Source organism: Limulus polyphemus, unplaced genomic scaffold (assembly GCF_000517525.1).
Source record: "Limulus polyphemus unplaced genomic scaffold, Limulus_polyphemus-2.1.2 Scaffold164, whole genome shotgun sequence".
NCBI classification, from domain to species: domain Eukaryota; kingdom Metazoa; phylum Arthropoda; class Merostomata; order Xiphosura; family Limulidae; genus Limulus; species Limulus polyphemus.
In genome coordinates this window covers 433,651-449,372 of record NW_013665774.1, presented here as the reverse complement: position 1 = coordinate 449,372, position 15,722 = coordinate 433,651, and the positions used below count along the sequence as shown (strand labels likewise).

The window sequence follows — 15,722 nt, the reverse complement described above, 5'->3', positions numbered from 1 at the left end:
CAACCACTGCTGTAGTCTCTCTTCTTGCTTCTTTTCTTTCTCCTCCAACCACTGCTGTAGTCTCTCTTCTTGTTTATTTTCTCGTTCTTCTTGTTTCATTTCTTTTTCCTCCAACAACTGCCGTAATCTCTCTTGTTGATTTTGCTGTTTGAGCTGCCACTGTTGCAGGTTTTCTTACAGCTGCTGTTGTCTCTCTCCTTGTTTCTTTTCTCGTTCTCCTGTTTCTTTTATTTTTCCTCCAACAACTGCTGTAATTTCTCTTCTTGTTTCTTTTTTCGTTTTACTTGTTCCATTTATTGTTCTTGTATTGCTGCCATCAAATCTGCCAAGCTGTAGTTTGATTTGTCACTTCTCGTTTTCATCATCATCTTCTTTATTTTTTATTTTCGGTCCCACTCTCTGACACCAATTTGTTGCTATCTGCTTGTTTGTTAATTTCTGGTATAAATTATTTCCGAGGAACTTCAGCGATACAAGTCTTTTCTTAATTAAACCAGTTTATTTTTTCTGGATACAACTTTGTAATACACAGAATTTCCAATCAGTACTTTAAACTTAACCACTTTTATAACACACGCTATAAATCACAATGATTCACACACACTTTACTTACGGTGGCTACTGTTCGCTTGACTCAATTATCTATATCTTCAATTCAATATCTTCGGTTTTTCTCGCCAGGCTTATATACTAAAAAAAAGGGTGTATAGCAAACACTTAGACATTCGCGGGGTTCCTCGATAATTCATGATCCTTCGAGAAACTCCAGCGTGCATGCTTCCAGCGTTGCGTGACTTCCGCTGTCGTAATAACAAATTTGTATAACCTACTATTGGTATTCTTAGGATTGTTGATATGTTAAAAAGCGTTATTTTCCCATAAGATTTGTTAGTTTGTAGTTAAGCAGAAAGCTACACAAAGGGCTATCTGTGCTCTGCCCACCACGGGTATGGAAACCCGGTTTCTAGCGGTGTAAATCCACAGAAAACCGTTGTGCCACTGGGGGGATTTTCCAAAAGAACCGTACCAAAATAAATCATATTGCAGTCTTGTTTGGAGTCAAACCTATTTTTTACTGAATTAAGATCTAGACATTATCAGAAATGGAAAAACACAGTTTGGGGAAAATACTGTTATATAGATTCCAATCCTTAACTCAGTCTTGATTTTATGCTTAAAAATATTTAAATAAAAATTCATTATAAAGATCAGGAACCTTCGGACTAATTAACTATATAAAACCTGAAAAATAAAAATCTTAAACTAAGACAAATAACTGCTCAAGGACAAATGGAAAACTTTATTGCATCCCCCTGTGTAAATTATAATTAATATTAATTTTAGTATTACTATTAGCTTTGCGACACATTAAAATCTTATTAAAATTTTATGTTTTCCAGATCTCTGTCTATTACATATCATATTTGTTTATCTATAAGTGTATATGATTAATCTACCAATTAGTGAATTTCTATACCCTATTGAAGTTTTGTGTAAGAAGGCCTAGCGTTAGGCGTTGGTTAGGTAATTGATGTTACTTGTGTAATAAAATCGTTGTTAGTTCTTGACATACAAATATGCCAGGATTTGAAACATGTGGACCGAACGAGGCTTTGGTTGTCTCAGGTAAATTAATGATACGCTACAATTCTTTAGCGTGTTAAAATGTTTATTTGATATACTATTGTTAATAGTAATACCAATAGGATATTAGTATTACAAATAGTTGGCGCTTAGCCATAAGCCTAAATTAGGGTAAGTAGCTATGTTTCGATAGAACGTTGATAATAGGTGAAGAAGACAGAGTAAAGTTCTGTCGAAACATGTAGTATGTTCCACCATCAATAAAACTTTTTCTTATGTTTATAAATCGTTGTTTGTCTATATATAATTATATTAGCATAATGTGCTACCTTTCTCAAGTAGGTAACTTCGTACCATGTCGTACCTTTTTAAATATTCCGATAGTAGTAGTATCAGTAATGCTATGACGAATTGGAGTCTTAATGTTCAGAAAATACGATCTACATAACTCTAGTTAGAAATTGAGTCTAACATTAATAGTTTTGAGTTTACTTACTGATTACAAGCATTTTTAATTAAAAGGTACAGTTTTAAATTACAGTAATGTAAGAAAGAATATTTTTTAAAACAAGTTTGATGTTTTGATCACTGGTGTGGTTATTCTAAATTTTATTATTATAAGTTACAGCTTTTACTATAAAGAAGAATATTTTTTTTAACATAAAAGGATGACAGTTTCCCAGCACCTGTTTTAACTGTCTGATCACTGCAGCAGGATGATTGGTGGAATTTATTGATGGATCAGTTAAATTCAACTAATTGATTATTGCTGCATGAGACTTGGAATTGGATAGTTGGAATAATTGATAGTAGTAATAATTGGAAAACACTAATATCAATTAGTTGATTATTTTCATGAGTTGTGATACTTATCAATTAAGCTGAATAACCTTGAATTAATCAAAAATAATAATGAGGAATCCTATAGTATTGGAAGTTTTTAGATGATTTGGATTGTTGGAATAATTGGAAAAGCTAATTTAACTTAGTTTATTATTTCCATGACATTAAAGGATTTAATCATAATTTTGATTAATAGATTATTTTACCTGACACTAATTGATGTAATTGATTAGTCAAGTTGATTGCTAAGCTCTACCAATTGCAATGAAATCCACAGGTGCTGCATCTGGCAATTTAACTGATATGTCTTCATATGGAGTAGCATGGGGAAAAGCTTAAAAAAATTATTTGTTTGAAATTGCCTACTCACCTCTCTGAGGTATGGGTAGGTAGGTAGGCTATTCCACCCCTCCACCACCCCATTCAAGTTACCAGCAGTAACAATTTTCAAAGGCACGTCCCCTGGAAACTTTAATAAAGAAATCATAAATGGTGCATTCTGAAAGCTTAAATGATTATGCAGGAATTTGTAGTATTATTGAGATTGCAGTGTAAAACTATTTTACTTCTCTGGAATGATAGTGATGCCATTACTCTGTGTGCTGGGAAATGGCTTACCTGGTTACGTTCACTGCACATTTACCAGTAGTGTATTGCCGATGCTAGTAAACCATCATATAAGCCGGTATGTTTTGCGGAAAATGTTTTTTGATTTATAAATACTTTAAAGATGATAAGTGACATTCAGAAAACTAAATACTTTGCAGAACAAAAAGGGTAAATGGCAAAATGATCCGGCAAATAGAAAGGGGGGGGTATCAAGTTGCTAAAAATAATTTTCGAACTGGCCCATTAATAAAAAAATGTTTAGTTTTGTCCTGAACATCCATTTCATTTTATGGCTGCTTGAGGTATGCAACAGTTAAATGGGGGTTATGGCTGGAAGCTTTTTCTTCATGAATCTGTACTCTATTAGCCTTTTGTCCAGATAGAGACACTTCTTAAGTTGCGTACTGTTCCCTTGGGTATATGGATGGCTTTTGTTTCTAAACTTTGGTTCATAGATTTTAATCTTTTACCAGACACCATACGTTGCTTACTATTGCTAGGATATGACTTGTTGCAGATTTCTTTTTGGATCCTCCTTCTGCCCTTAGTTGCCCCTCTGCTTTTGTTTTCCTTTGTTTAAGGGATAGTTCTATGTTTGAAATTGTGAATTGCCAACCTGAACACGTCTTTATGAGGCTTTTACATACTTTCCCAAAAGGTATCAATTTTCATTGTCAAAATATAATTTTGATGCATGCCATTCTACTGTGACTTCATATCAGCTGTAGTTGTCACATGGCCTGCTGATTTGCATATTCAAAATCATTTTTAATTATAACGTACTCAGCTCTCTGTATTATTCTTTGTTTACATTCTGTCAATCCTAAAGTTCAAATCTAATGTTGTGACAAGTATGTTTAAACTTTCAATATTGTAGACAGATATTCAAATGGCATCATATTAAAAGTTTTTCTGTTAGTTTGACATCTCCTTTAAATTTATTTTTCAACAAAATTCACACATCTATTTTACTCCTAAGGTTTTAAGATCATTTTGACCAACCATTCAAAAATTGAAATTCTTAAGATTTTGTTTGCATTTTACTGATGTGGTTAATAATTTGTCAAATGCTGGTTATAGCTTCTAACTGATAGTAGCTCTATTTACAGGTGTAATAAAATATGACATATTTACCATGTGTAATGCACTTAATTAATATAATAAAACTTATTACCACACATAATGTCAGAGGTTAGATGTGTAGTATCTTGTACGTTATAGATTTCATTTACCTCTTTAGTGTAAAAAATAAAGGAATGGAGGTTTTGTCATTCTAAAAGAAGTATAAACAGATAATTACCAAAAAATTGCTTAATTTAGATTCTGTGCTATTCTTAGATAATAATTCACTGTACTTCCTGCATATCAAGTATTAATAAATTCAAAATAAATAAATTTTATGATGTATGCTAAGTTTCAATGTTTTTATTTTTGAAAAAGTGAAAGATTATATAAATGTAGGTAATTTTATGTTCTGTATGAAACCTTTTATTGTTGTTAAGAATTTTTAATTCTATAATATTATTGAATATAAGAGAATATTCTCTTGCTGTATATACATGTGCTAAGCTTGAATACACATGGAAGTTTCTCATGTTAATTTACAATATGGAGATAATGTAAATTTTTTTTTGTTTCAACCCAAAATGGTCTATTTTAAGGTTGAGTATTAAAAATAAGTTTAAATACATATATGTATGTACATGTATGCAGGTTTTCAAAAGTAAATTATGTGTTTTTGAAAAATGACAGCAAACTCCATTTAAAACTTTATTTTATACAAACTTGAGTTTGGGCTTATGCCTTCAGTGTGGACTTGTGTCTACTCTAGGCACTAGGTGCTAGTTGAAGGCCTAAACTAAAATGTCAGTTTTTAAATAAAATAGTTTAAATTGGAGTTTATTATCAGTATCTTATTTCACATTACTGACTTTGCCACTCCAGTTAGCCGTATGGTACTTAAAGAAGTGACTTTTTGAAGAAAGGTCTTGTAAAATGTGGATATTCCAAAATGATACCTCACCCCTTCACACAGAATAGCTTGATCCCTTGTGCACTTGACTATGAGACTTGCATGCTACTATCCTTGAGCTAACTCCCACCTAAAAATAATGTTTATTGTGAACTGCACTAGTGCATATTGATATCATCATATGATGGGGGCCTTCCACTCGTAGAAGGATCGACACAACCTTCTTGTGCAGTAACTTCACTTAAGCACTTGAAATAACTTTGTTCTTTTCCTCGGCATTGTCTAGAACGGACATGCTTTAAAATTATTAATTAATTACATGAGATTTGTGATAACTTACAAAACTTAAATCTTGTTTAACTGTCATTGGTTTCTTTCATAAGTAACAGAAAAAACAAAACATAATATATATTTTTTCCTACTTACCCATTATAACTTCTCAAGTGATAGTAACTTCCACCTTGTCCTGTGTTAGTGATTATGTTTCTAATGTGGCTTCTGGGGGCTCATTGTCTGTGGAGGATGTGACTGCCATTGCTCATTGTGTAATGAGTTCCTTCAAGCACAGTGGCCTCCTCCTCCTGGCCATTCAGCTTACATTCCTTTTCCCCAATTTGGATGTCATCAGGATGTTAACAGATATGACAGGCTATCTTCCCCAACATGGTTTGTTCTAGTCACAACTTTGGCTGTGGAGGAAAGTACTTACTCTTTTCATATCTTCTTTGACATGATTTCACAGGTATGTTATTTTCTCTCTGTTTTTCCCTTTGTCTTTTGATACCTTCTGTGCTTTACTATATGAAACCCAAATTTGAAACTACTTTGTCTTCCTTCTTTCACCTAACATTTGGGTCCATATGGACTCATTTCTAAAACACCTGCACACTCATATTAACATGCCTCATTCTTATCATTGACTTGTTTACTTTGTCCTGGCGTACAGCCATTCCTCATTTCTGTTCCTCAATTCCCAATCTTTGGAATTTTTTACCTGTTTGGGAGTAGACCCCTTAACTTTTATTTTCCTTTCTGGTACCCAACTTTTGCACCTTTGTCTCTTTTTTTTTTCCTGCTCCTGCATTATCTCTCATGACTTCACCTTTTGTCTGAGGCATTTCAAGATCGCTGCTTGGTTAAAAGTTTTACAGGTCATTGACTGTAACATAAGAATGGTTTGGACTTATTTTTTCCAATGGAACAAAACTTCTCGGGAAATAAGACATCAAAAATTAGTTGAATGAAGACGAAATATACCATGCTATCAGGTGTTACATTCCATAAGCTTTCCCTTTGGGCACCTTCCAAAAGGAACTCATCTAGGTTTAATGGTTGCACTGGCCCCTCCACCTAATTTAATGTGGGATTCTAACTATTCTGTATGCATATGTAAAGTATTGTCTCAGAAGTTAACATTTTCCTTACCTGAAAATATATTTTAGATAGATACTTACCTCTATACACCTTCCCACCTATCCTCTCCACTTCTGGTGCACTTTCATTTTGCCTAGTCTAAGAATGAAGTGCAAGTATTTAAGAGGAGTTACTGTGCAAGAAGGTTGTGTTGCCCTCCTATTGGTGGAGAGCTATTGTTGCATGATGATATCATCATGTACTAGTCTAGTTTGTGTTAATCAGGTGAGTTAGTTATTGGTGAAAGTTATGTCAAGGCTATTGACAAGCAAATCTTATAGGCAGATGCATGAGGGATCATGTTATTCTGTGTGTAAAGGTGAGTATCTATCAGAAATACATTTTCAGGTAAGGAAAATGTTAACTTTTCAGTGCCAGTTATCCTTAAGTATATTTGGAGAGCTTTACTGAATAGTTTTTGTATTTGTTTTTGTAACATTAAAGTATATAGCTATTAATAAAACACTGAAGTATATAGCTATTAGTAAAACATTAAAGTATATAGCTATTAGTAAAACATTAAAGTATTTAGTAGTTTTTATCCTTTGCTTTAGCTAATTACTTTTAACTCTTTCAGCACGGGCTCGGTCCCTTGGACCGACCTCATAACCATTTCATGCTTGTTATAGTTTTCATGCTATAACTTTTAAATTAGTAAGCATATGTTAATGAAATTTGGCAGATTGTCAGTAAACATTACAATTCTTTCATACACAAAATATAAATTTTTTTATATTAAATCTTAAGGTGTCTAAAGCAATGTTTTTCTCAATGTTTTTCTTTTCACGTGTTGCCTTTCCAACAAGCAAAGTAATTTTCATTTTAAGATTAAAAATACTTTTATGCATCAAAAAAACTTTCAAATTTCACTTGCGAAATCTTTATAATGTCTAGGTAGTTACCAAACATTTCTTAAGAAAAAAATTTATATTTTAAAATATATGTAAAATATCTGTTATTTTCAGCAACAAATCTCTGTACGGGTTTAATAGATTTGACTGATCTTGTAACCATCATAAAAAAAATTAGGAAATAAATGTAAATTATGCCTCTTTTCATTCTAGAATGACAACAAATTATAACACAAAAACATAAATGTTTAGACTAAATAGCTTAAATCTCACAACTTTATACATTTATATATATTTATTATCTTTTTTATATTGACCTTTCAGCTGTGCCTGGCTAACAATACAGAAGTTACAATGATGCAGCACATGTGTACACATGTTACCATAACCAATAATATAAAACTGACCTTTTGTCTTTACAAAGTGACCTGTCTTAGCTGTGTTTCAGTAGACTAGTATTTCGTAAAATACCATCACATTTCAATTATTATACATTATATATGTATATAGATTATTACTATTTACAAATAAGTTCTTAAACTTATTATTTTTAAAACATAGAACAGTAAATAAAAAAGTAAAGGAAACAATTATCTTGTAGTTACAACCTTTGTACTCAGATGCTGCTTGATCTAGGTTGCTAAACCTTTTAAAATTTTGCACGCAGAGGATATGAAACAAAATAATTTTTTTTAGGTTTTATAAATACAGTTGAATTACCAAAAAATCATAAATTACTATATCAATACCATATAATTCCACTATATTTTATCAAGCATAATAACTAAGCTGTATTTGGTTCTAAAAAAATATGAAATTTCGAGCAGACTAAATATGCAACCTACCTCCTTGAAATCTTGGTTTGAAAGAGAGAGGTGGTGTCTTAAGAATTTAAAATGGCTAAGAAAGCCACTAGGGGGACATTCTGAGCTTTCAATTGGTCATTCATGTGATATATAGAAGTAAGTGTATATAAGCCTCAAAAAATGGAAAGAGGTGGGTGGGGTGCCACTGTATTTGATTCATTACATGAGCAATATCTTAGCAAATAGAAAAGATAAGAGTTTCTTATTTTATGTGCTAGCTTGTCAATATCAGTAATTTGAGTACCTAATTTGTCTTAGTATTTTGACATCACAGTTATCTAATTTGAACCAGTGCTGCATTCAGCATACCATGTGACACACAAAAATAGATGTTTAACTGTGTTTTTTTAATATTTACTTTTAAATTAAGAAATTGAATAATGTATAATTCTAAAATTTGAATTATAATCTACAGTTTGATGCCAAACTTATTGATATAAATTCCTGAAATAGTAGTTCAGTAAAATTTTGAATGCGAGTCAACAAATGCCATGACATCGCCTTTCACCCCTGACCTATATGGAAAGGGTTAAAGAATGAAGACACAGAATATCCGAAATGTGTATATGTTCATTTGAAAAATAAGATACTTTTGTCCAGCACAACAGTTGCAGGTTATGTTTGCATAAGTTCTAGAATATCTGAAATACATGTCTACAGTTTTTTCAGTATACTCATGTATTGTATCTAGTATTTACTATCCTCTTCCACAAACTGTTGCTAAATCAGCAGTGTAGTGTAAAGTGAATAGTTGATAACTTTGACATCAAGTACATAATGTTGAATGGCATTCAGTAAAAGGTTGTGGCATGCACTCCCACCCATGCACATGGGGTTACACATTCATTATGTATGTGTTGTTAGTTTTCTTTTATTGCTTTCAGTATTTTAATCCAATCTTTTATTTTTTACTGGTTCCATTTCTGATTTATTTTGTATTACCAAGTCTATGTGCATCTTTCTATATGTTTAATTTAGCTACTCAGAATAGTTGGTAGGTTTATTGTTTTTGTTTGTTTCTTATTAAGTTGATGCTGTTTTCTACATCATTTATTATTTCTTTTTTGTACTGTTAATTTCATAAAAAAAATTTTTTTGGGGGGGAGATATGTGTTTATTAGAAAAATGTATACTTATTGACATTGTTTATTATCATATTACCAGCTGAAATATATATATATATATATATATGCAAGTATTATTGTATGAAAACATTGTCATGTTAAGGTAATCTGAGAGTGTAAATTTTATTGTTTACAAATAATGTTTTTCTTATGCACTGTGATAGTAAAATATTATTTTGTTTGTGTATTCTTCTGGTATTTTGTATTTGCATATACACACGTACATAAAAATATATTTTTTTTTGTCTATGTGTGTGCATTGTATGATATTGATTCAAACTTCTAATCCCTATTTATTAATTTAAAATACCACCAAGATTCATTGTTTTCATTAATATCTAAATTTATTTTGTCAAGCATTTTTATATTTTTTCATACATGCAGGTGGTAGTCATTTTTCATTACACATGGAGTTATTTCATTTGAATAATTTGAACACAAGCTAAATTTTTTCTTTTATTTCACAATATGAAAACCTTTTATTGCTATTGCATGTATTGGTTTTGTTGACTGACTAATTGCTGAATAGTTTTTAATTACTACCATTTATTTTTCAGTGTGTTCCCAAAAGTCAAACATTATTAACTATATGTATATAATGATTATGAATCTTTTTATTCCATCCTATTTAATTAATAGGTATTGGTTTTAATGTACACTGTAATAGAAATGGTACATTCGGGTACAGTACATTACCTTCCATCGCATATATGTCTATTTTTGTTCAGTACTGCCCTTTATATGCAAAAACATTTTTTGCATGCCACAAACCTCTCACTCCCATGATTATTGTGATTCAGTTGTGTCTTGCATGCCAATTATCATGGGACAACTCTCCACCAGTAGGAGTGGGACACACACTCTCCTGATGCATGTGACTCCCTCTATTTGATTCTACCAAACTGTCATTTGTCGTTAGGCAGTGCTATAGTTAAGATGTGTTTTGAATGTTGTCTTGTCATGCATTTTTCTTTTTAATTTTTTCATAAGAAGTGGAAAGATCATTTATATCTTTTACTACTGTTTTATTTTTTCAAGTTTTTAGTGATAACTTACCTAGGTTATTCTTGATTTTTATTTGCATAATTTTAATCATTTTGTAGTTTATGTTACTATATCGGAGGTTCTACCACCTGTTATTAGCACAATTACACAGGCTTCAGGTAGGGAGGACTCGACTGAGGAATTTTCAGGCTTAATTTGTTGGGAAGTTGAATATAACCTGTGTTGACTTTCTTCTCCAGATAGTTCTCAACTTTCTCTTGAACTTGCCAAACCTGTTCATGAAAACAATGATTTTGACAGCCTTTGTTCTCCTCTCAATTATGCTGTGCCTTCCCATGCTTCTCCTGCATAATCTGCTAGGCCTGATTCAGCCTTTTTAGGCAGGATTTCTCAGTTTTGTTCAGTTTAATCCAAGTACCCAATTTCTTACAATCCTGTTCCTTCCGTATTACCTGACACTCTTTCCTTCCAGTATTTTGTTTTCCCTCCTTGTCCTGATGACGAGGTTCATGCTAAGCATTTTTTTTCTCAGTTGCGAGATAGTTCTAGCATGCCTTGTGCTCCACAGGCCACAGATCAGTTTTCCTTGGTTTACCATCAGACAGAGTACCCCTTTCTGAATTCTCAGCATTTAAAATCACTACTGCCAGTATTGAGGTCTGACCCTGACAGTCCTATCTGTTTATCTCATGGCCAATTTTCTCACCTTCATCTTACCCTTATGACTCTCCTGTAGTACTTGTCCTCTAGGCACCTTCTTTCTGAGGCACTCCACTGATCACCAGAGGAATTTTGGGGATAACTTTCTCCTTTCTTACTTCAGTATAGGTGCAATTATCCTCCTTGGATCTATCTCATCACATGTGGTTTCTTTGCTGTTGGGATCTTCAGGGGAGAGACACTGTCTTGTTCCATGTTCATTTACCATCCACTTACCTTTGGGACTTGTGAATGACTCTTTTCTCCTTTTCTTCAATGGCCCCTTTTGGGGAATATTCCTGAAACTATGGAATAACATGTTGATTCTATGAGGCAACATTTGACCCTTTCGTTCTTGGTTGCTCGTTTGTCTCACTCTAGGCCCTTGCAATCCCCTGTTCTAAATCCAATACCTTTTTGTCCTTTACCTGTTCCTCCCACTAGGGATTCCATTTGTTGTTGTGTTTATCAGTGCAGGTCTCATTATTGGCAGCAGAACTGGTGACTATCCTGTGGTAGCTTGTTTGACAAATTTTGTTTCCCTCTGCCTGGAATTGCTACTGACAATTGGGTTCTTCAGTTCTTGCCAGAAAGACTTATCCCATTCTATTCTCTACCCCCATTGTCTCCCATACCCATATCCTTTGCATTACCTCGGGATCCTACTACCAGTCATTGTCTGTCAGAGGAGGTACGGACTATTTTGTCGCAGAGAGCTATCAGCCATCCTTCCTCAGGCTTTTATTACAGGCTGTTTATGGTCCCCAAGAAAACCGGATGACTGGCTTCCTGTTATCGATTAGTCCTGCCTCAATAAATTTCTGGATTTTCCCTATTTTACAATGGAGTCATTTCTCATATAAGGTGGGCTTTCTCTCTGGGATTGTGGATGACCAAGGTAGACATTTCGAATGCCTATCTGCACATTCCTATTTCTTGTCAGTGTAGATGCTATCTTTGGTTTGTCCATCACGGGGTTGTGTATCAGCTTCATGCCTCGACCTTTGGGCTTGCTTCTGCTCCATATGTTTTTTGTCAGGTGGTCGAAACTTTTGTCCGACTTGTGCATGTTCGGTGGTAGTGCCTACACCACTACACATATGAATGACTTCTGTTAGCTCATCCTGAAGTGGAATCTTCACACAGCACTCATCTCCTTCTGTCAGAAGCTGCTAGAATGGGTTGAATTATCAAGTTGAAGAAGTCTCTCCTGTCTCCTACCCAGTAGCTTGTCCACTTGGAGGGCTTTTTTATCAACTTCCACCTCTGTTGGGCCCAACTTTCTTCTCTTTGACTCCATTCAATGAAGCTTTCAATTTCCATGTCTTCATTGCTCCCTCTCTTACTGCTCACGAGGTTCTATTGTTTTGGGAATGTGGTCTTCTCTGGAAGCATTTGTTCCCTTAGGTCCTTCATTCTTCCCTCATCGACGATCTGCATTGGTGGTTGAATAAGGCCCACACATAATTGGGCGTACTGCTTCCCCTTCCTCACCTGAATTTGCATCTCTTCACTGATGCTTCCCTACATAGTTGGGGGTGTGTGTTGATCAGCAGGAGGCTTCCAGATAATGGTCTACGACTGAGCAATCTTACCATATCAACACCTTGGAGATTTTGGTGGTACAACGAATTTTGGACCACTTTCTTCCTATAGTCAGGAATCAACTTGTCATGATCCATTGTGACAATTCTACAGTGATAGCTTATATTAACCACCAAAATGTCACTTGTTCTCATTCCCTTTGCAGTCAAACTTTGGATCTACTATTTTGTGTCCACGTTCTTGGAACAAGTGTCCTGATGTGTCATGTTTTGGGTGCTTTCAACCTCATGGTGGATTGTCTTTCCAGACTGGACAAAAGTTATCCCACAGAATCGTACCTCAATCTTCAAGATTTCTGGTGACTATGCTCACAGTGGGGTAATCCTCAGCTGGATGTATTTCCTTCTTCCCTGGATGATTTTGATCATCCATGCCACTCCTTGTCTGGTTCTTTCAAATGCTACTTACTGGTTAGCATGTCCCTGGTTTCCTCGACTACTTCGACTCCATACTGCCCCTTCATTGTCTCTTCATCTCACTCTATCCCTTCTATGTCAACCTCAGTTACCAGTATTTCATTCTAACCTTCCTATCCTCCATCTTCATGCCTGGCATTTATCAGGTCCTTGGTGAAGAGAACTGGATTGTCTCAGCAGGTCACTTCCTTCTTAGCTTGTTCTATTTGCCCTTCCTCAGTGGCAGTTTATCAACATAAATGGAACATCTTCCACTGTTGGTCTTTGAGTGGGGGCTTTTCCCATTCTCGGCCCACTATTCTTCTTATTACAAATTTCTTAACTTGGCTGTTTGATCATGGGACTTAAGTCTGGTGGGTATGGTTGTATATAATGTACAGGGGCAATCGACTTCTGTTCAGTGGTATCTGGAGGTTCATGATGCACTCCAATGCTGTATAGTCCTGACCGAGGAGATGATGTTGCTTGGGAGTTGATCCATCACATTGCAGTTCACCCCTTCGATTGGAATCCCTCATCCTACCATCACATGGATGTCAGTTCCCAGTGACTGGTTTTGTATTTCAAGCAAGACCAATCAACATAACTCCTGACACGTGTTCCCTGTGTTTTTCCTATTCCTCACTCAGTTTGCTCCATAATCACAAAAGGGTATATAATGTTACAGGAGGAGATGCTTCTCCCTCTGGCACTCCACATCAAGGAGTCTTTGTGGCTTGAGGTTGCTGTTGCACAGTGGAGTTCTTATTGGACTGAGTTTGAGTATGATGTGACCTCCCACAGGTGCACATCTCTTACTGCTGTCAATCAGATTTCTGGATGTCTGGTTAGTTGTGGATTGCACATATGCCTGTTTTGTTTGCACAGTATATATTTCTGTTCTATTGAACTTGAGGTGAAGATAGTGTGAACTCTCCTCCTACCATGGATTGGAGGTTATATTACCATTTCTGCTTGGTTTTGGACTGGAGTTGACCTGCCGCGTATGCTCTATTGAGCCTTAACCACTCTACACCTTTGGAGCACATCCAGTTTCCCTTCCCCTACATTACTGTCTGTAGAGGATTTATCAACAGTCTTCAATGGAATTGAGATTATGATATAATGTGGTTTGGTTTCCAATTCAATTCTCTCCCTTATGGTTATATTGGAAGTTATAATTTTCCTATACTGAAAATATATTTCTGACAGCCACCTACCTCCTTTTGCACTTCCCACCCATCCTCCCCACTGAAAACCAATGCTTCCTTTTCTGCCTGAACTCAAGTGTTAGTTTGGTAGAATTGAATAGAGGGAATTACGAGCAGTTGGGGGGGGGGGGGGTTGCACTCCTATTGGTAGAGGGTTGTTGCATGATGACTTGTATGCGAGACACAGATAATCGTGGGGTATGTGGGAGTGCAAGGCTTGTGGCATGCAAAAAAATTATTTTCATATACATAGGTAAGTACATATTGGAAATATATTTATGTATATGAAAATTATAACTTTTCTAATTAATAGACACTTTCATTTTCAAGCGTTTTAAGATTTTTTTTATTGTTTTGGAAAAAAGGCAATAAATATTGATGTTTCCCCACAAGATCATTAATGTATAGATTGTTCAGTAATTTTTTTAATTTTTCAAATTTAAGGTTGCTGCCATGGAAGTCCATTAATTGTACCTGGTGGCAGGGTGTTTGTTTGGCCTGTGATTCAGCAAGTTCAAAGGTAAGTTCATCAATATTACTAAAGGTAATAAAATTTCTGTTAAAGTATAATTTTTTACACTACTCACAATTCTTTTATACAGTAAGGCTCTAGAAAACATCCTAAAAATTATTACACAAATTGCAATCATATCTGTTAAAAATGATAATTCAACATTAAGATTGGTGGTATAGAATGGTTTGTGAATGGAAACAAGAAATTAAAAGTAAGATGAATACAATTGCACTTGCTGAAAAAAAAAAGCGATTGTGAAAATAGAAAATATTAACATCTGTAGAACTGGGTTTAATTACTATGGACAAAACCTGTTTTATTAACACATCAACATGGTTCTAATAGCACCGTTACTAAATACAAAGGTTGTAGAATCATACTTTACCAGCATTTTGTATAAAGTAATGAAATAACCACCAAGAATTCTACATAGGAGAAACCAGAAGAAAATTGAAAACCAGATTAATCAAATGTAATAAAAAAATTTCCCATGTTTACCAAAATTGCAACTAAAGAACCATAATGTATTTATCAAAATCATTTTAATTTTAAACAAAGAATTAAATATCAAACAAAAAATCAAGGAAGCAATCTTAATTGAACAAAATAGCCCTACTCAAACCAACACACTGGGGTGCATTGAACAGAGTGAAATACATGTAATTTGTACCCACTTTATTTTAAGGTTTGTGAGAGATATTGTTAGGAAGCACGATTTTAGGTAAAGTGTGTAAGATAAAAAACTTCAGTTAGGCTATTGCAGACGAGGCAGATGTGAGCTAAAAGAAATTGAATTGCTAACTTTCAATGATGGTGATACTGATGCCTTATTCACATATATTTGTGACAATGTACTAAGAAGGAAAATAGAATTTACCAAACATCTCAACAAAATGAAAGATCTCTAAAATGAGTGTATAAGTGTTTTAACATTGATGTGTTAATGATAAAATTTGAATTAAGTACCATCTTATCCTTTTTTAAGCGTGATGAATATTTGAACAGAAGATTTTAATTTTTAGGAACAAGAA

General features: G+C 34.2%; 1 protein-coding gene across 2 annotated transcripts in view; it reads left to right on the top strand.

The window, feature by feature from the left end:
* Positions 1-1,429: 1,429 nt before the first annotated feature.
* Positions 1,430-15,722, top strand: part of LOC106477312 (flotillin-1-like) — a 29,626-nt gene continuing 15,333 nt past the window's right edge. Inside the window, exons 1-2 of one of the 2 annotated variants that reach the window (XM_022381447.1) lie at positions 1,430-1,626; positions 14,622-14,697. In XM_022381447.1, coding sequence (XP_022237155.1) covers positions 1,578-1,626; positions 14,622-14,697 — 125 coding nt within the window. In that variant the 5' untranslated portion in view covers positions 1,430-1,577. The remainder of the gene's footprint in view (positions 1,627-14,621; positions 14,698-15,722) is intronic. The other variant, XM_013937900.2, reaches the window with a different exon arrangement.